Raw genomic sequence first — 21,741 nt, 5'->3', positions numbered from 1 at the left:
TGGACCTTCTGGATGGACAGAACCACTCCGAAGTGGGTTGAGCAACATATTGGACCTTCTGGATGGACAGAACCACTCTGAAGTGGGTTGAGCAACATGTTGGACCTCCTGGTTGGACAACCGTTCTAGAGCAGACCAACCTAGAGAAGGCCAATTCACTGAAGATCTTTCTTGGGTCCACTAGAGACAAACAACTCTGCTCCTCTCCCTCTGTATGAACATAACGTGGAGACATGGAGGTGCAGAGGGACAAGGAGCATATATGACAGACCTGCGTCTGAATGGCAGGCGGAGTGGTCGTCCTCTTCCAATGAGAGATGTCCGCTAATGAGACAAACAAAACAGACCTGCACCCGAGTGTCAGGCGGAGTGGTCGTCCTCCTCCAATAGGAGACGACCACGAATAAGACACGTTGGACAGATGGCGGAGAGAGAAGGACTTGAACGACAAACAACCTTCTCCTATAAAAGGTGAACACTATTCACTCAGAAGGGATCCGAAAATGGACACACTCAACACATATACTCTTTGTATTCTCTCTTTTTCCTCACCCTGAGTCCCTGACTTTACCATCGGAGGGGTTTCCGACCAAACCCCGGTCGGGCAGCCTCACCGTTTGTTACTCTGTGCAGATTTTCAATTCCCGGAGCACGGTGTTCATCCACGAAGTTCAACCCTTCTTCATAGTGCGGAAATCACCCCCGCACACTAGGAATAAATCAATCTCATGTCATGACTATCGCGAGCATAGATCTCTGGGATAGTTATTGTACTCAGAATTTGAGCAATATCACTTTGGATGGTAACTTTTTTTGGTACAGTCAGGCTGTGAGAGATCTATTCATGTTTTACGATTGCACCCAGAATAATTTTACTAGAGGCTTGCCGAATAATTTTACGTGTACGAATATGGGAAGTGATGGCGGAAAGAGTTTGGGTTTTTACGCGGACGAGTCATTGTTGAGGGCTCTGCTGCTTGGAAATGTTACCAAGTTTGAGGGAGCGTTATGCAGAGTGAGTGTTGAAGTTCCGGTTCTTCGGGTGGCTCTGGATGAGCTTTCGAGCAAGTCATTGTCGCTGCAGGAGGCTTTGAACCAGGGCTTTGAGGTGGTTTATAATGCAGAAAATGCGGCTTGTTTGGGGTGTGAGGACTTGGGTGGGATTTGTGGATCAGATTCTAGTTCCCTCGAGTTTGTTTGCCATTGTCGCGACCATACTTATCCCCACAACTGTCGAGGTATGCAACTCCCCCCCCCGCGAGTAATTAGCATTTGTACTATTTGAAATTGCCATCAGTGAAACCATTATTCGATTTTTGGTTGCCAAGTCGTTGAGAGTAGGGCGGTAAACAAGCGGAGTCAAGCAAATATTAAGTTGTTCAAGTTTGGTTTAAATTTTTTAACCAGCCGAACACGAGTCAAGCTTGAGTAGTAAGTTGTTTAAGCTTAGTTTGAAAAACTAAATGTGTTATTTAAGCTTAGTTCGAACTCTGAAGACGGCCAATATGTGACCTCTGAGAACTTCCTCCGCTTTTGCCAGGACCAACCTCATCCTTTAGCTTGTGATGGTATAATATCAGCCTTTCTCTTCATATGTGCATTTCATTTAGATTCCCCTGTTGCATATTTCTATTGCTTTTACTCATCATGGTAATAAGCTGCTTGTTAATTGCAGTCCATAAATATGTTTCACCATCTTAACTCATTAGCTTAATTGTATAAGCCATGTGATTTTGACCATAAACTAATTCATTAGAGAAATGTTAGAGATCATGAAAATTTTGTCATGAAAATGATCATGAAAAATTTGTGACCTTTAGATTACCTTGATTAGTGTGTAGTGCTTTATTGTAAGTGTAATCCAAAGGTCACAAATCTTTTATGACCATTTTCATGAAAGACTTTTCATGATACCTAGCATTACTGAATTCATTAAGTTGGTGCGTAACATGTTCACAATAGAGTGAATCTAGCCCAATTATGGGGGATTTTGAAAGGGGTCAACCCATTCCATTTATTCTGCAGAATTGTTTTGGCCAAAAGATTAGGCCATCCATCATCTACAAACGTCAAGACTTCCTAGAAGTTGTCTTCAAAGTGTTGTGTACGTGATGCTAAGAAAATGCATTGCATACAAAGATGAGAAGACATTTATCTGAAACACATTAGTCTCATAATCATTTAAGCTGTCAGCTTTTATGTATACTTCTTCCACCGAATTGTGTAACTGGAACAGAAGTGTATACCAAAACAATTGGTGGTGTTTACGAAAATTTTGTCATTTGTTTTTGGTCAAGGAGTTGCTAATTGCTCCAATTTTGCATGCAGGGGCCAGCAGGAAGATGAGGCAGAAGTTGACAATAGGTACCCTTCCTTTTGCTAGTTCCTAGATGCAAAAAAGTTTACTTCTTTCCTCCTGTTCAGAAATGAAAAAAAAAGAAGAAAAAAGACCAAAATAATATTCAAGGAGTACAATTCATCACTCTAATTAAGTTACCCTTGTTTTTATATACAGGAGCTTCTGCTGCTGGGATGGGAATGTTACTAATGTGTATCATTATCTGCTGCTATAGAAGGAAGCTTTGGTCAAATAAATTAATTGTATTATGGAAGAAGAAAACAGAAAATGACCAAAATCTTGAGTCCTTCATCAGACGTTATAAAGCCTTGGCTCCAAAAAGGTATAGCTATTCAGATGTCAAGAAAATAACAAATTCCTTTAGAGATAAACTTGGTCAAGGAGGTTATGGCTGTGTCTACAAAGGAAAGCTACTGGATGGACGTCTTGTGGCAGTGAAGATCTTGAATGCATCCAAGGGAAATGGAGAAGAGTTCATCAATGAGGTTGCAAGCATTAGTAGGACTTCTCATGTCAATGTTGTCGCCTTTCTGGGATTTTGTCTCGAGGGTGGCAAAAGAGCACTAATTTACGAGTTGATGCCTAACGGATCTCTAGAAAAATTTATATATGGTGAAAATCCATTGAAGAATGGTGGGCACCTGGGATTAGAAAAACTGTACCAAATTGCGATTGGAATAGCTCGAGGACTTGAGTATTTGCACCGCGGATGCAAAACACCAATATTGCATTTTGACATAAAACCTCACAACATTCTTCTAGATGAGGAATTCTGCCCTAAGATCTCTGATTTCGGTCTTGCTAAACTATGCACTACAAAAGAAAGTATTGTATCAATGGCGGGAGCTAGAGGAACCATTGGCTACATTGCTCCAGAAGTATTCAGTAGAAACTTTGGAGGAGTGTCACATAAGTCCGATGTGTACAGTTATGGAATGATGGTTCTTGAAATGGTTGGAGGTCGTAGGAACGTCAATGTTGCAGTGGATCATAGTAGTGAGATATATTTTCCACACTGGATTTATAAGCGTCTCGAGCAAGATGAGGATCTAGGACTGCATGGTGACATGACTACTGAGGAAGGGGAAATTACAAGGAAGATGATATTAGTTGGTTTGTGGTGCATACAAACTGATCCATCACAGAGGCCATCAATGAGTAAGGTCGTGGAGATGTTGGAAGGTGACATAGAAGGTTTGGAAATCCCTCCGAAACCTACTTATCTTCTCCTTCAAGACCACTAATGGATTCTTCAATAACGTTGTCAAAACTTTGACTGACTTTTTAAATTATGTATCAGCCATCAAACCTTAAAGGGTGCGTGTTCAACAAATTTGCAACTCTTCCTCTTTTTTCTTTTTCAGTGTGCTTGGAATGATTAATCTGCATCTTTATTCAAGTGTTCATGAGCTCATAAAATCATTTTGAATATGTTTATGTCATCCCATAAAGATTACTAAGATAACGTCACGGGTAGTACTAAATAATTTAACATGTTTATAATTCATAAAATCATTTTGAATTTGTTTATAATGAACTCTGTTCTTGTTGAGGTTGAATTTGTTTATATATACTTGTTTATTATGAGAAGACAAATATGGGAAAGACTACACTGAAAAATTGTCATATATAATTGGATGAACTGGTTCATTTGAGAGATTGTTCATGAATCATGTTTAATCAAATTTCAACAGTATCTTTGTTCACGTGGTTGAAAAATACCAACAATTTTTTTTTTTTGAATAGCGAAGAAGATAACTTTATTAGAATAGGAAAGAGAGACTAGTACATCTGGAATCAAAGCTAGAGACCAATACACCAAAAAACAGCAAAAAAGAGCACAAAATAAACAAACGAAACTTCCCCTGCATCAACTTGGGAAGTTAATTCAACCAACAAGAATGGGGTTATTAAAATAAAATAAAAAAAGGGGTCAAAATATGTTTCTTATTAACAAAAAAAAAGAAAAAGAAAAAGTAGCTTAATCAAAATGTTCTCTTATTATCAATACTTCTATGAGATAGTCTCATTCACATAACAGATACATTTAATCATGACTTAGTTACATGCAGTATATAAATAGTGAATTACATTTCAATCTCCATATGAAACGCATTGCTATTTTACAATCAATTTAATGAAATGACACAATATATACATCAACTTCAGTATAACAAAATCCAGTAAAAAGATAACACCCAAAACTCAGCATCTAATGTACATCAACTACTGAAAAATCTTCAATATGTACTTTGAAAATTTAGTAAAATTTCACAACTTAGCTGCTGGCATTAGGTCATATGGTCACCTGCTAGGCGAAAGCATCAGTGACTCGCTCGTCAACAGCACAACATCATCTTTGCGGATATCCACCACCTCTGCATTTTTCATTGCACAATCCTCGCTCTGAATCCCCTTTAGAACCCCCAATACATTTTCCATAAACGGCCTCGAATCACTCTCATTTTGCAGGCATTGAAAAGCCAACTCTGCCACCTTAGTGATCATCTTCCTCACCTCATAGTCCGAGTCAAATCCAAGACATGGATCAACAAGCTCGTGCAACTTGTGATTTTGGATCTTGTTGATAGCCATGGTGGACAAATTGATCTCATGTCGATGCCTACTGATATCCATAGCAGGCTTGGATAATATGAGCTCAACCAAAACAACCCCAAAACTATAAACATCGCTCTTGTCAGTTAATTGATAGCATTCGTGATATTGAGGGTCTACGTATCCAGGATTCCGTTGTGGGGCAGTGGAGACATGAGTGATATCATTTGGGAAGAGGCGAGAGAGCCCAAAATCGGCAACTTTGACACAAAAATTGTTGTCAAGGAGGATGATGTTCGTTTTTACATCTCTGTGAATGACATCTGAAGCGTGGAGATAAGCCAACACGCTTGTGGCTTCTATGGCAATGCTCATTCGGGTAGTCCAACATAGTGAACGTGGCTTCACTCGTTCACCGTGGAGATGATTGGCAATGGTGCCATTAGGAATGTACTCATAAACAAGTAGGAGTTCACGACAATGGTGCGTTGTGCACCCATAAAGAGAGACAAGGTTTTGGTGACGTAAATGCGTGAGGATCTCAACTTCATTCATGAATTGCTTGGCTCTCTTGAAATTATGCTCATATAATCGCTTGACAGCGATAATACGTCCATCGCGGGGCTTGCCTAGTCACAATATATCAAACAGTGACTGTCAATCAATTGTTGAATATAGTGAAATTTCTCATTTAGTGTATGCTAGAGTGGTTTTTTGTAAATACCTTCATATACTGTACCAAATCCTCTATCTCCAAGTTCTGTTTTTGAATCGAAATTGCTTCTCGCTTTTTCTGATGAAAGGGTCAATCAAGAACTAGAGAGAGGAACTTAGTGAGAGATATTAGAGAGAGAAATTCTCAATACAATACAATTCAATTCAATTCAATATATCCAAGTTAGTTACAAGTGATGTGGTAATTCTCTATTTATGGGATACACTATCTAACACGTGCTATGCACATGACACTACATCATACTCCCCCTCTTAAGAAAAGACTTGCCCTCAAGTGAAGACAACAAAATACAACCAATACTAGAAATGAAAGACACAAACCCAAAGTACAAGATGACAATTTTTCAAGGAACTATTTTACAAGGGTATCATCAATGGAAGAGGCATCCAGAAAGTACGGTACAAGGTGTTGCACGTTAAAGGTATTGGAGATGCCTAAATGAGGCGGTAGCTTAACTTTAGAAGCATTGTCGTTAATCTTGTGCAACACCTCACAAGGTCCCACCTTGTCACTCAACTTAGTGTAGGTACCATGCGGATATCTCTCTTTGCTCAATACCACCCACACAAGATCCCCTACTTTAAACACCACTCTTCGCCTATGCACATCATCGGCCGCCTTATACGTCGCATTAGACTTTTCAATTTGGGCTGTCACTTGAGAATGAATGCTCTTCATAAACGTGGCCATTTCCTCCGCCTTAACGCTTCCTCTCCTTGAGAGTGGCAAAGGCACCAAATCCACCACATCACCACATTTGAAGGCCTTGTCCCATAAACTACTTTAAAGGGAGAAGTATTTATGGTGCGATTGATAGATGAATTGTAAGCAAATTCAGCCAAAGGAAGGATGCCATCCCAACTCTTGGGGTGATCCCCACGAGGCACCACAACAAGTTGCCAAGGCTACGGTTCACGACCTTCGTTTGACCATCGGTTTGCGGATGGAATGTAGTACTAAAACTCAAGACCGTGCCAATTTTCCTCTATAAAGTTCTCCAAAAGTGAGCAAGGAACTTAGCATCTCTATCAGACACAATAGAAGTAAGCACCCCATGCAACTTGCAGACTTCCTTGAAGAAGATAATAGCAATGTTTGTAACATCCATGGTCTTCTTGCAAGGTATGAAGTGTGCCATTTTGGAGAAACAGTCCACTACTACCATGATAGAATCACTCCGCCTTTGAGTAGGAGGGAGGCCCAACACAAAGTCCATACTAATGCACCGCCAAGGAGCATCCGACACTGGTAAAGGTAGATATAGCCCCGCATTAGTGGCAGTCCCCTTGCTCCTTTGACAAATTTGATAACGCTTCACATGACTTTGCACATCCTTGGTCATGTCCGCCCAATAATAAGCATCTTGAAGCAACCCAAGGGTCTTGTCCTTACCAAAATGCCCCATTTTATGATGCTCAACCAACAAATTTTTCCTTAAGGAACAACTAGGATCACACAACTTAAGGCCATAGAAGAGGAATCCGTCCCTTATCATGTAACTTGGATAAGCCGTCCTATTCCCCTTTCGCAAAGAATCAAAGATCTTGGAAAAGTAAGGATCATTTGCATAGAATGTGCGAAATTCATCAAAACTCACAACTTCATTTTTCATTTCAATCAAGAGAGCCGTTTGCCTACTCAACCCATCGGCCACCTTATCAAGAACCCCCGATTTGTGGCGCAAAGAGAATGTGAATTGTTGAAAGTAGGCCACCCATTTGGCATAGCGCTTGTTAAGATGGGATTGACTGTTGATGTACTTGAGAGCTTCATGATCGGCGTTGAGCACAAACTCTTTGTATGCAAGATAGTAGCTCTAATGCTTGATGGCTTGGATAATGGCATAAAATTCCAAGTCATAAGTGGAATACTTGAGTTTAGCCCCATTTAACTTTTCACTGAAGAAAGCAATGGGCCGCCCTTCTTGGCTAAGAACGCCTCCAATACCCAATCCCAATGCATCACAATCAAGTTCAAAGGTCTTGTCAAAATCCGGTAATGCCAAAATTGGAGCCTCAGTAAGCAACTTCTTCAAAAGATGAAAGTTATCGGCGACTTCCTTGCTCCACTCAAAAGCTTGAAGCTTGAGAATGTTGGTCAAAGGGGCAGCGATACTACTAAAGTTGCGGATAAATCGCCTATAGAAAGTAGCCAAACCATGAAAATTCCATACTTCTTGGATACTAGAAGGAGTGGGCCAGTTCACAATTGTTTTGATCTTCTCCACATCCATAAGCACCCCACGAGAAGACACAACATATCCCAAGAAGATGACTTGGTCCACGACAAAGGTGCACTTCTTAGTGTTGCCATAGAACTTGTCTTGCCTCAAAAGCTCAAAGACTTGCCGAAGGTGACACAAATGCTCTTCCAAACTTCGACTATATATCAAGATATCATCAAAGTAGACCACGACACACACTCCCAAAAATGGTTGCAACATTTGTGTCATCACTCTTATAAAAGTACTCGGAGCATTGGTAAGCCCAAATGGCATCACAAGCCACTCAAATAGGCCATAAGGTGTTTTAAAGGCCGTTTTCCACTCATCATCGGGCTTGATGCGGATTTGATGATACTCGCTTCTAAGATCAATCTTAGAAAACACCTTTGATCCGTCAAGGCAATCTAACATGTCATCCAATCTTGGAATTGGAAAGCGGTACGTGATTGTAATCTTGTTGATTACACGGCTATCCACATACATACGCCAAGAGCCATCCTTCTTAGGTGTCAAAAGCGCCGGAACACCACAAGGGCTAAGGCTAGCCCGGATATACCCTTTAGTCAAAAGCTTTTCCACTTGCCGTTGCAACTCTTCTTTCTCCTTTGGAGACATGCGATAGGCCGGTTTGTTTGGAAGCACAGACCCGGGTACCAAATCAATACGATGTTGAATGTCAAGCATAGGAGGCAAATTGGAGGAAGTTCTTGGGGAAAGACATCAGAATACTCTTCCAAAAGAGTAGCCACCTTAACCTTTTGTGTAGAAGCACCCATGTGTACAACCGGAACCAACACCAATACAATCCCAAATCCCGACTCTCTTCCACAAACTCCTTGAAAGCAAGCAATGTAGTGGCACTAGGAGATGATTTGGAAACATCCTTGGAAGTAACCTTTTCTTTCATTGGAAGCAAGGTAAACCGGATATCATTCTTGACAACGGTGTAGGTGTTCCGTTTGCCAAGGTCGCCCAAGTAGAATCTGGCAAGCATCCATAGGCACTATATCACACCATGCCTCATCAAAGTATTTTTGCCGGATAGAAAATGAAACCAAGCACCATTTGGTAACCTTTATTTCATTGCCTTTCTTGAACCAAGACAGAAAATAAGGATGGGGATGTTCCTCCACCGGAAGATAGAGTTTGTCCACCACTTATTGAGAAACTACGTTCTCACAACTTCCACTATCAATGATCATGTTACAAACACGCCCGCCAATGTTGCAAGTGGAATAAAAGATATTAGTACGCAACCAATCTTCTTGGCTCTCTAGTTTTGGTGAGAGAAGAGTCTTCTTCAACCTAAGAGCAAGACCTTCTTCTTCATCACTATCTCCACCAATTGCCATATTACCCAAAGGATCAAAGATTGGAGCATCTTCAAAGTCACCATGCTCCTCAACTTCTTCAATGAGAAGTGCTTTGTTCCGATTATTACTCATGTTCTTGCGGTAATCGGAAGATCTATGCCTCGGTAAACCACACCTAAAGAATTTGAAGGTTCCACCTTGTGGTGGATTTTGGTTTCCGAAAACACCATTAGGACGAGCAGCTTGAGAGGAGGAAGCACCCTTATCCACAAACTTGGAAGGAGGAGTAGCTTTGGCAAAGCTAGGAGTGGAAGGATCTGGCCTAAAACCACCTCAAAACCCTCCTTGGAAGTATTGCCCCATTGGGGAAGCACGGTGGCTTTGTTGCTTCTCCACGGCTAAGGCCCGATTATAAGCTTCGGAAACACTATATAATGTGTGCAAGGCAAGAACATCTTGGATGGAAGATTTCAAGCCGCTCACATAGCGAGACACCCATTGCTCCTCACTTTCACTTAAGTCAACCCGTGCAATGAGGCGATAAAAGGCTTCCATGTATTCATTCACACTACCATCTTGCTTGAGAACATGAAGGCGTTGATAAACACTTTGGAGGTAGTTGAATGGTAGAAAATGGCCCTTTAACTTCTTTTTCATTTTTTCCTTTCCACATTGGCAACGATTGAGTTGAACTTGTTCCCACCAAGTGGAAGCTCTCCCCTTCAACCGAATAGCCAACGATTGAGTTGAAGTTGTTCCCACCAAGCGGAAGCTCTCCCCTTCAACCGAATAGCCACAAGCTTAACTTTCTTTTCAATGAAGACCTCTCCATAGTCAAAGATCCGCTCAATGGTGTTGAGCCAATCGAAGAACTCATCTAGATTGAGGCTTCCATGAAATTCGGAAAGTTCAATCTTGATATTGTTCTCCCATTTGTATTCCATCCTACCTACATCCGTTTGACGCTGTCGTGGGGCCCAAAAGATATTATCAAAAGAATGATGAGTACCACCTTCGGTTTCATCGGAACCATCACTACCCTCGGTAGAAGGTAGGAGACGTTGCACCGTCTCGATTAACGCGGCAATTTGTCGTCTCATCTCGGCCATCTCATCTCTTGGATACAGAATCCCAATACCCCTATCATGATCACCCAAATTCGGGACATCCCTACCACGACCACCACTATGACCCCGACCTCATTGAGCCATTAAATAATTTCCAAGAATATGTAGAGACACAGTAATCTCACCCAGTTGAATATTGATAAAACAGTGCACCAATATACAATCTCAGCACAATGAACAGATAATGTTATAACAGAGGCAAGGCTTAAAATGTTGAAGACAAGAATTGAACTCAAATTGATGCACACAGATTTAAAGAATTTGAGACTTGATATAACATAGGAAATTCAACACAGATGAATTAAAGACTCCAAGAATCGCTTACCCACATGTTGATTTCAGTCAATCGAGTCCAGAACAACTTCAAAGACAGCCCAGGTATGATTTCATCACAAGAGAACAAAACCCAGATTCGCAATTGCGAAAATCCAACAAACTTTGGATCGATGTGTTTTGTGATTCTGAAATCGGAATGTGAACAGCAACGTCGATTTGCGACTGTGACTCGGATCTTGACTAGGGCTTGGACTCGAGTTCGGATGAGAAGCCCAACTTCAAAGAATCGCAAGTCGAATCTTGATCATAAAAGAACTGTAAATCTTCAATCGAGCTCCCAGAATTCACAAAGGACAACTCGCAACTTCAATTCAACCCCAAGTTGCAATTCCCGATTTGAGATAGATTTACGAACCATGAGCTTCGATTCTATGTCTTGAGTTCAACGAAATTTCCACTACTGCTTCATGATGGCTTCTCACACAACTGTGATCGTGATTATGATTCGTAATTAGGGTTTCAAATTTCAGGTACGTATCTTTCCCACAATTCATGCATTTAGAACATGAATTAGAAATCTGATACCAAAATGATGAAATGGTCAATCAAGAACTAGAGAGAGGAACTTAGAGAGAGATTTTAGAGAGACTCAATTCAATATATCCAAGTTAGTTATCCTCTTTATTTATAAGATACACTATTTAACACATGCTAATGCTATGCACATGACACGACCTCATTTTGGAGTTCGTTGTAGCTAAAAACTTAGGCCTTGTTTGGTTTGTGTTTTTTAAAAATTTTGAAATTTTTTTTTTATAAATAAGTTTTCAAAAGTAATCAAATTAAATAAATTTTTCTAAATTTTTTTTCCAAAACTTGTTTGATTTACAAGTTTTTTAAACAAATCTCTCTCTCATACACATCAAATCAATCAATTTTTCCAAAACTCTCTCTCAAAATAATTTTTCAAAACATCTTTTGAAAAAAATCAAACCAAACAAATTCTCATACTTTTTATCTCAAAACATGTTTCTCAAATACAAACCAAACAAGCCCTTGGACTTTTAAGTATGTGCCTGCCTTTTCTAGATCTTTCATTGAAGAGCGATACAAAGAAGCTTTTTTTTAGATACCCAAGATGAAGTACCATAACGCTTTTTGTACCGGAAATGATAGATGATGAAAATAAGGCTCATGACAATGATAGTAATTCCCGTTGTGCCGAACCCTGCATGAAAACAGAGTGAGGATACCCTGTTTCGACGTTTTTGGGCTGAAGAGATAGAAGAAAAAAAATTAATTTTAAGGGTATATTACCTATTAAAAGCTTTCGCCGAACATTTATAATATCTGCAACAATAATCATGAAACACAATAAACCATTTGTACAAATAATCACATTTAAATAAATTATTTATATATATAAAAAAATGTATAACAGAAAATAAGCATATAAGAAAAAATAAAGAAAGAAAAGAGGTACAAAGGTTAACTATTTGTTCTAAGACACCATAAATCTTCTTAAACTTCAAGAATAATAATTATAAAGCACTAAGTACCGATATATTTATTTACCATCATCATAAGATTTGAAATGAGGGCGATCTAGGCCAAAGCAGAGGAATTCATCGTTATTATAACCATAGCTCCTGCCACTTCTACTGCAATCGTTACAATTAGCTTCACCCCATTGCAAAACAGACCCCTTCATCAAAACACCGGTATAATTCATTTCCAACAATTTTTTGATCAACTTCCGCTAGTTTATTAACCAAGGCATGGCACAAATCCATTGAAAATTTTTTGTACTCCAAAATTTCCTTGTGAAACACATGAAAGATTGATGTTGAATATGTTTGATCGATAGCATGTGAGGTGCAATCATAGAAGAAGAGATCCGCGTAGCCTAGACTATGGCTAAATGGAGTTCCCTCGCTACTAAAATTGTGTCGAGGAATTGGGCATGTATTGTCCAAATCACAGACCGTGGTGGTGGCCAAGTGAAATGAATTGCTAGCATAGATTATGCCTTTGACGATATATATTCATCGTTAGAGATTTTTAGAACATTATTGATTGATAAATAGATAGAGAGTTACTTTAACAACACTTAATAATTTTTCACCAAGCACACTGCTAGTTTGCCCATATGCAAATTGATGTAGGACAATTAGGGACAGCAACAAATTTAGGCTTTTGGGTCTGATTTTAATTGGATTTTATGGCTGCAATAGCAATAAGAATATAGGGAACAAGTAGGATTTGTTTAGGGTGATAAATAGGTAAGCATTTAAGCATGAAAAGATGGGATTTCAGCACTTATGAGGCTGTGAACAGTAACTCGTGAATAATAAACTGAAAAAGAAAAGAAGAAGAAAGTAGAGAAGAAGATAGGACTAGGAATCACACCTAGATTCCATAAGCATCAAACCTAGGGTTTGATTGTTTCACACTACCTATAAACAAGCTTCAAAGCTCTCAACTTTTTTTATAAAGTATCAACCCTATTGAATTATAAGCATCACATGGCTTTTATATAGAATTAGGAGATTTCCTAAACCAACTGTAATTAAAAAATGAAACTATTATAATATATTTGATTTCTAAAACTAATTTAAGACTAAATAAGAAACATAAATATAATTAAATAACTTGACCCACATGACGACCCATGGGCGACCCATATAACCCATGTTAGTAAATATAAAATTAACAAAATACCCCGCGCTTAAAAATCCTAGAAAACATAAAAATAATTATAAAATATAACTATAATAATATTAGAAGCATGATTATGTATGGTTTCTATTGATTTCTTTTTGAAACCATTCCAATTTTCAAATATCGCCGCTTCTTTGAATTTACTCTTTCTCGAGCTTCTTATATTCTTCATCACAAATATTGTTGCTGTAATACAAGAAACAAAGAATTGTTTAACAAGTATGTATGTAATTTCCAAAGAAGTAGCAAAGACCAAAATAAAAAAAAAGAATGATACATGTAAAGGAAAGCATAACCATTGATGTCCAAAGCAGACAAAACAACATTCTTCACTCTTTCCTCATATACTACTTCTGTTAAACAAGCAGGATCAAAGACTCTTATCTAAAATAAGAAGCTTTATGCTATTAGTTTACATATAATTAAGAAAAATTATACAATGAAAGCATTTCGCTAAAAGAAAAAAGAAGAGATGAGTGTCACTCAAGTACCGAATGTGAATGTGGCCGGTTGAGTAGCACGGTCATGAGTTGGAGGTATATACACAATCGTATTATCATCAATGCATTCCCATGCTACTTGGTCTTTGGCCAACTACTCTCTGTTGTTTAAAGGCCTTAATCGTACTGTTATGACAATATTCTCTTCCCTGACTTTGGTACCACTTGGAGTGGACACTAGTGTCCTATCTATTTTTGAAGCTGGTGTACTGGGATTTTTAATTGTCATATTTACTTTATGTGTATTTGAAGTTTGCCTTGATAGTTGAACTACCTGCTATTCCTCCAGACCCGTAAGGTAGAATTTTCCGTTGACTTGGTCCCCAATATAGTACATATCTCTAAAGTGCTCTATAGAATGGTACTGTTGGAGTCGAGGGAGTTACAAACTCAGTTACAGGAGTTGTTAGACAAAGGTTTTATTTGGCCTAGCATCTCACATTAGGGAGGACCTGTGTTGTTTGTGAAAAAGAAGGATAGGTCTATGAGATTGTGTATTGATTATAAGGAACTGAACAAAGTCACAGTGAAGAATATGTATCCTTTGCCACGCGTTGATGACCTATTTCACCAATTACAGGGAGTTTACAGGAGTTGTTAGACAAAGGTTTTATTAGGTCTAGCGTCTCACATTGGGGAGCACCTGTGTTGTTTGTGAAAAAGAAGGATAGGTCTATGAGATTGTGTATTGATTATAAGGAACTGAACAAAGTCACAATGAAGAATATGTATCCTTTGCCACGTATTGATGACCTATTTCACCAATTACGGGGAGCTCAAGTATTCTCTAAGATTGACTTGAGGTCAGGCTATCACTAGTTGAAGTTAAGGGATGAGGATGTTCCTAAGACCGCTTTTAGAACCCGTTATATTCATGGATTTGATGAACAAAGTATTTAAACCCTAGCTAGATAAATTTGTGGTGGTGTTTATTGATGACATCCTAATTTATTCGAGGAGTAAAGAGGAGCATGACCAGCATTTGAGGGTAGTACTGCAGACCCTTAAAGAGAAGAGGCTGTATGCAAAATTTAAGAAGTGTGAATTCTAGTTGAGCAGTGTATCCTTTTTGGGTCATGTTGTGAGTAAAGATGGGGTATCTGTGGATAGCAGGTGGAGGCAATTGTTGATTGGCCACGACCTACTTCTGTAACAAAGGTACGCAGCTTTTTAGGGCTTGCTGGATATTACAGACGGTTTGTGGAAGGATTCTCCTGTATTGCTTTGCCACTTACCAATCTCACTAGGAAAGGGGTAAAGTTTGAGTGGAATGATGATTATGAGCGTTGCTTTTAAGAGTTTGAATAAAGATTGACATCAGCGCCAATCTTTGCCTTACTGGCAGATGATGGTGGTTTTGTGATTTATAGTAATGCTTCATGACAGGGTTTAGGATGTGTGCTCATGAAGTATGAGAAGGTGATTGATTGCTTATGCATCACGACAGTTGAAAATACATGAGAGAAATTTATCCTACGCATGACTTGGAGTTAGCAGGAGTGATTTTCGCTTTTAAGATCTGGCGACATTATTTGTATGGAGAGTCATGTGAGATTTACACCGATCATAAGAGTTTGAAGTATATTTTCACACAGAAGGAACTAAATTTGAGGCAAAGAAGATGGCTTGAGTTGCTAAAAGATTATGATGTGAAAATTTTGTATCATCCAAGGAAGGCAAATGTGGCAGCAGATGCCTTGAGTAGGAAGGTCGCAGTTGGAGATGTAGTTGCTTTGTCTATTGAGAGTTGTTTGGTGGAAGACATGAGACGTTTGAGGCTTGAGGTTGTTATGCCTGGTGATAGGGCTTATTGTAGTCAATTGACAGTTCAGCCAACCTTGAGAGAATGGATTTGTTTAGCTTAGGAAATTGACCCCTAGTGTGAACGTCTTAAAGAAGAGATGACAGAGGGTAAGCATGTAGACTTTGGGGTTAGTGATGATGGGTTGCTTAGATTCCTTAACCAAATTTGTGTTCCTGCTGGTGGTGATTTGAGGAAGGAGATTATGACGGAGGCACATAGTTCTAGTTACAGTGTTCATCCTGGAAGCACTAATATGTATCGGATCTTTATGAACATTTTTGGTGGAATGGTATTGTAACAAGCCCGCGGGGGACCTCGCTACAGCTCGGACTCGATTTTGTTGTCACGGTTCTAAATCTGAACCAAATAGTCCAAATCCGGCAAATCGTTTTGAGAAAACAGATTTTTGAAAGAAGTGCCAAACATGGACTGCTTTGCCAGATACAGAGTCGCCACCTAAATATTTTATTTTGGGAAATTTAGGAAACCCTGACTCGGTGCCAAAAGGCCACGTGTCCGTCATCACCAAAGTTGCCTCGGCTCGGGAACTTGGGTACGATTGGGGAAGGTCACTTCGTGAGCACCCCCGCTCGCCCGATCAAAGATCGGCCTCTACTAACCGTGATATCTATTTTTGAAAACTTTGTGTGTTCTTATTCCGGTTATTAGCCTAGGTTACTATGTGATGCACACAGCATATAAGTATAGACTGGATCGCCCGAATTGGAACAAAACATTTCATGCTTGTTTATTTGAAAGATGATTTGCTACTCGCAAGTAGGCTTAAAATGCAGATTTTACCACCCGCAGGTGGGTTTAGAAAAGATGGTTTTGCCACTATCTAGTGGGCTTAAAACAAACAGTCGATGATTTATTCCAATCTAAACAACTCAACCTTCACCCACAGGCATTCAGGCAGATATATCACATAAGCACATAGCCTCATGGTAAGCATGCTATTCATGGCAGTCACTCACACGCATGCGAGGATGCTAAAGCATAGAACTTACCGAGTACTCCAAGCCAAAATAGGAACTACATTAGAAATCATGCATGATCCTAAGTATACAAAAATGCTTAATGCAACACATGCAAAATGAAACTATAGTAGGCTCGGCTATTCTAAGATGGCATATGAAATGCTACAACTAACATGTATTCAACTTGGAATTGAAAATACAATGCAGTTAGTATGATGCGCCGAGCCCGGTGCATGCAAAACAGATGAATGATGCAAACATGCTGTCATACTGTATGCTAATTTAAACATGCCCTAATCTAACCATCATAAGCGGATAAATAAAAGGGAGAAAGACGTGGGGTTGGAAGACATACATCACACTCACGCACACTTATTACAGTTGTGCCCTCACTCGGAGGGTCCGAATAAATAATACAGTCCAAATATTACAGTCCCCAAAATAAAAGAATATTACAGTCCAAAATATTACATAATTCTAATTAATTAATGAATTAACTAGAAAGCGAATAAAACTGGCGTGCAAGCCAGGGGCTGTCTTGCTTCTGGTGGATGATGCACGTCCGGGCTGTCTTGCGCGGAAATCCACCGGAATGCCCCAATTAGCCTCTGTTTACACCTGTTATTCTTGAAAAGCGTGCCAAGTCCCGGAAAGTTGCTGATTCTTCGTTTTGCTGCAACAGAGAGCAGGAAAGGGGCATAGCAATGTATTTGCACAGATATATGCATGTCTCGATCCTCGTGCCACCAATCACGCATACCGAGGCATGATGGCAGAGGAGTCGAAATGCACAACTCAATATAGGATGAATGCACATGAAACTACAGCTAAAACCTAACTCCATCATGGATAATCCGGAGTGTCGGCGACTGGGGAATTGAGACACATTCCGTCACTCGAAGTACGAAATGTACCTCGTTTCCCGTGCCCGGGCTAACTCTTATTCCGGACACGATGCAATATGCATGATATGCATGAAATGCAACTAAGATACAATCCTAACATACTCAATGCTATGAAAATGAGATGCCTCGAAATGCGTGCACGCGGGCACGCAAACCGAGAAAATGATATGTCTCGAAATGCGTGCACGCGGGCACGCAAACCGAGAAAATGATATGTCTCGAAATGCGTACACGCGGGCACGTAAACCGAGAAAATGATATGTCTCGAAATGCCTGCATGCGGGCACGCAAACCGAGAAAATGATATGTCTCGAAATGCATGCACGCGGGCACGCAAACCGAGGCGATGATATGTCTCGAAATGCATGCACGCGGGCACGCAAACCGAGGCGATAATATGTGTCTCGAAATGCGTGCGTGCGGGCACGCAAACCGAGGCGATGATATGTGTCTCGAAATACGTGCACGCGGGCACGCAAACCGAGGCGATGGCGGAATGCAATGTAATGACATGAAAACATGATGTGGGCTTATACCAACATGAGTGAGCCTCAGCCACACTCACATGGGATGCCGGTGGATAAAAATAGGGTGCCTCGAAATGCGTGCACACGGGCACGCAAACCGAGGCAATGATGGAATGCTATGAAATGACATGGAAATGACAAGTGGGCTTATACCAACATGAGTGAACCTCAGCCACACTCACATCGGATGCCGGCGGATAAAAATGAGGTGCCTCGAAATGCGTGCACACGGGCACGCAAACCGAGGTAATGACAGAATATGATGAAATGACGTGGAAATGACAAGTGGGCTTATACCAACATGAGTGAACCTCAGCCACACTCACATCGGATGCCGGCGGATAAAAATGAGGTGCCTCGAAATGCGTGCACACGGGCACGCAAACCGAGGCAATGCTAAAATGTGATGAAATGACATGGAAATGACAAGTGGGCTTATACCAACATGAGAGAGCCTCAGCCGCACTCACATGAGATGCCGATGGCAAAAAAATGAGGTGCCTCGAAATGCGTGCACACGGGCACGCAAACCGAGGCAATGCATACGCAATGCAAATGACATGGAAAATGACAAATGGACTTATACTAACATGAGAGAGTCTCAGCCGCACTCACATGAGATGCCGTTGGATAAAAACGGAGTGCCTCGAAATGCGTGCACACGGGCACGCAAACCGAGGCAATGATGAAATGTGATGAAATGTGGCAAAAATGATACGCAAGCATGCCAATGGAATTTCAGCACTAAAATATGGGGGAAAACAGTCCCGAAATGAGGCGAAATGACATGAAATGCAAGGAAATGTCCCGAAATGCAACATTAGGCACCCGAAATGACCTATAGCTATGCCAAACATGCACAACATGGACATGCAATGCAAAGACAGAAGCTAGACAGTCCCAAAAAATGCACTTTCACAGTTATAAACATGGCCAAAAAGCAAGTATAGGTATGGCAAAAATGGCATGCAAGAATAGGGGCCAAAAGAGGGGTAATGAAGCAAGTGATATAAGAAAAACCCAAACTGAAAAAATCCCTTCTACAACACTGAAGAGGAACCAAAAATATGCACATTTACAGTTTATGGCAGCCTCAAAATCAGTATACAAACATGATAAAAATGCAATGCAAAATGGGGCTCAAAAGGTGCTATAACATGAGGTATGCAAAATAATCACCAAACAGAAAAAAGGTGTTAATAAAACATGAAGTATAGGCCAAAACAAGGTCACTTTCAGTTCGGACCAAGGTCCAAAAACAGAAGCAAAGAGGGCTACCAATTTATGCAAAAATGGGGCCAAATAAGGGATATAACTACAAGTGACACATGGAGGCACCAAATGGTGAGGGGCCCTTCAACAATGTTGAAGAAGGGCCCAAAATAAGCACATCCACAGATTACAACATGCTCAAAAACAGATTAATCAAAGGCTAAAAATAGCATGCAAAATTATGACATACAAGTGGATCAATGAAGCAAGTGCCTCATGGAGGGCTCAAACAGGGTTGAGTCCTTAATGAAAAGTGAAAATGAGCTCAAAATAGGGCCACTTTCAGTTATGGCCGGAGCTCAAAGAAAAAAGCATGGAGGGCTTAAAAATAGATCAAGAAAAGGGTCAAAAGAGGAGAAGTGCTACTTACCCTTGTAGATCAAGACTTTTGTTGCCTCTTGGATCAATTTGCAGCTCCTTTTGCCTTTGAGGAACCTCCCTTGCTGCTGGAAATGAGGTGGTGGTGGTAGAGCTTGGTGGTGTAGAAGGAATGGAGCTTATGGACTTAGGGTTTTTTGAAGAATTGAGAAGGATGGAGATGGAGATGGCTATGGAGCCTTGAAGACCAAATTTTCTAACCCTCAAACACTACAAGACTTGCTTGCTATATAGGCCAAAGAAGGGGTGTAAAGGTGGGGCATAAAGGAGAGCAAAATTCCCCCAAAAGGGTTCCCCCGGATGCAGATATTTTTGGGAGAAAACCAAGGCACAGCTGGAATGCACTCAGCCTGAAGAAGCAGGCCGGCCTATCACTTTTGTTGCAGGTGGCCGGCCGGCCACTTAACATAGCCGGCCGGCTAGGTCAAAGAAAAAAAAACGGCCGGCCGGCCAGAAAAAATGGCCGGTCACCCTCTAGGATGAAGCCCCAGAAGTTAGCTTTCCAATGGCGCAAACCTTGCATTAAAATTCCTCCTGTAGAAAAAGTTATGCCCTTTTCCGTGAAGCCGCGCAGATTCAGTCCAAGCGGACTTCAGCCAACCACATCTCTCCACCCCGGACTTGGACTTGGGAGATTCTTGAGTGCAAAATGAAGCCCCGGAAGTAAGCTTTCCAATGGTGGTGGCCTCATATCTTAATTCCTCTTGTGCAAAGAGTTACGCCCGTTTCGGTAAAGCCGCGCAGCTTTTTCTCCTTCCCGGATTCATGCTGAACCACTTTTGACCAAAAAGAAGTTGGCTTTTCGGCAAAATTACTAGCCTCCCACCAACTTTTGGTGTCCTCTCATGTGTGTAGACCACATATATGTGGTTTGGGGTTGGCAACAGTGACTCTAGGGTGTTCAACATTGCATTTGAAGAGGAGGGGCAAAAATGGAAAGAAAAATTAATGGCCGGCCATAAACTTTTAGGGTCCTCCCAAGTGTGTACATCACAGATATGTGGTTGAAAGTTCAAGAAAGTGGGCCCAAGGTGTTCAACATTGGCCCGGAAGAGGAGGGGCAAAAATGGAAATAACAATTAATGGCCGGCCATGACTTTTTTGGGTCCTCCAAGGTGTGTAGATCACAGTTATGTGGTTGAAAGTTGGCAACACTACCCCTAGGGTGTTCAACATTAGCCCGGAAGTTGGAAAAACGGGCGCCGGGAGGCTCCGGAGGAGAGAAAACTGGTTGCTGCAACAATTACTAGCCTCCCACCCTTCAGTGACCTTCCTGGTGATAAAACAAAGGTACCTGCCAAAAATGAACGAAAACCGATGCAAAACGAATGTTCGGGGGCCAAAACACGCAGTTCGGGGCCCCGGAAACTGCCCGTTAAACACCGAAAGTGGCGTTCGGCCACGAAGTGGGTTTCTCAGACCCCAGTGTCCCTCAAAAGGGAGAAAATAAGATGTATGCCAAAAATCAGAGCAAACGGAGATGGTTAGGCGGTCCCGAACCGAGGCACACGGCCTGACGGCTCCGAAAACCGGAAACCGGGCTCCAAATTGGGAAAAAAAAGGCCTACGGCCACCAAATGTAGCCCACGGGCACTGAGAGATAGTCTACGGGACCTCTCCCTTCCCTCAGGAAAAGAAACAGAGAAAACCGAGTCTGGTTCGCAAACCGAGACAAGGCACAGAAGAGGGTTCGGAAATCCGGAGGCGGGGCTCGCAGCCAAGACTCTGAAACTTCTGAACGAGCACATTATGCGATATCACCAAGTGCTCAACTGGTGACGTCTGAGTCTCAAGGTCGGTCAAAAATGGGGTGTCTACAGGTATGAAGGGAGATATTGCAGAATTTGTGGCTCGGTGTTTGGCGTGTCAACAGGTTAAAGTAGAACATTTGAAACTCGCCGAGAAACTACAACCCTTACCTATACCAGAGTGGAAGTGAGATAATATTACCATGGACCTCGTGTGCGGATTACCTCGTACTACTAGTAATCATGATGCAGTTTGGGTAGTTGTTGATAGATTAACCAAGTCAGCACATTTTATTGCAGTATGAATGAACTATT

At 40.9% G+C, this 21,741-nt stretch overlaps 1 protein-coding gene and 1 pseudogene across 3 annotated transcripts; one reads left to right on the top strand and one right to left on the bottom strand.

The window, feature by feature from the left end:
• Positions 1-910: 910 nt before the first annotated feature.
• LOC114261051 (LEAF RUST 10 DISEASE-RESISTANCE LOCUS RECEPTOR-LIKE PROTEIN KINASE-like 2.1 pseudogene) lies at positions 911-3,788 on the top strand (annotated as a pseudogene). Its single transcript, XR_014365934.1, has 3 exons — positions 911-1,238; positions 2,329-2,364; positions 2,516-3,788. The product of XR_014365934.1 is annotated as an LEAF RUST 10 DISEASE-RESISTANCE LOCUS RECEPTOR-LIKE PROTEIN KINASE-like 2.1 pseudogene (transcript).
• Positions 3,789-4,340: 552 nt separating this feature from the next.
• Positions 4,341-11,280, bottom strand: LOC114261050 (LEAF RUST 10 DISEASE-RESISTANCE LOCUS RECEPTOR-LIKE PROTEIN KINASE-like 1.1). Of its 2 annotated transcripts, none has more exons than XM_082866752.1 (3): positions 10,641-11,280; positions 5,640-5,731; positions 4,341-5,544 (listed from the first exon to the last, which is right to left on the bottom strand). In XM_082866752.1, exon 3 carries the CDS (start codon positions 5,468-5,470, stop codon positions 4,664-4,666), a length of 807 nt encoding a protein of 268 aa, XP_082722878.1. In that variant the 5' UTR covers positions 5,471-5,544; positions 5,640-5,731; positions 10,641-11,280; the 3' UTR covers positions 4,341-4,663. The 2 variants fall into 2 exon arrangements, with proteins under 2 accessions (XP_082722878.1, XP_082722879.1); XM_082866753.1 differs by having other exon boundaries at positions 10,645-11,265.
• Between the last annotated feature and the right edge of the window lie 10,461 nt (positions 11,281-21,741).

The sequence above is a fragment of the Camellia sinensis genome, chromosome 4 (assembly GCF_055761805.1).
Source record: "Camellia sinensis isolate YWXY chromosome 4, ASM5576180v1, whole genome shotgun sequence".
Lineage (NCBI taxonomy): Eukaryota > Viridiplantae > Streptophyta > Magnoliopsida > Ericales > Theaceae > Camellia > Camellia sinensis.
This window is presented reverse-complemented; position numbering and strand designations above follow the sequence as displayed.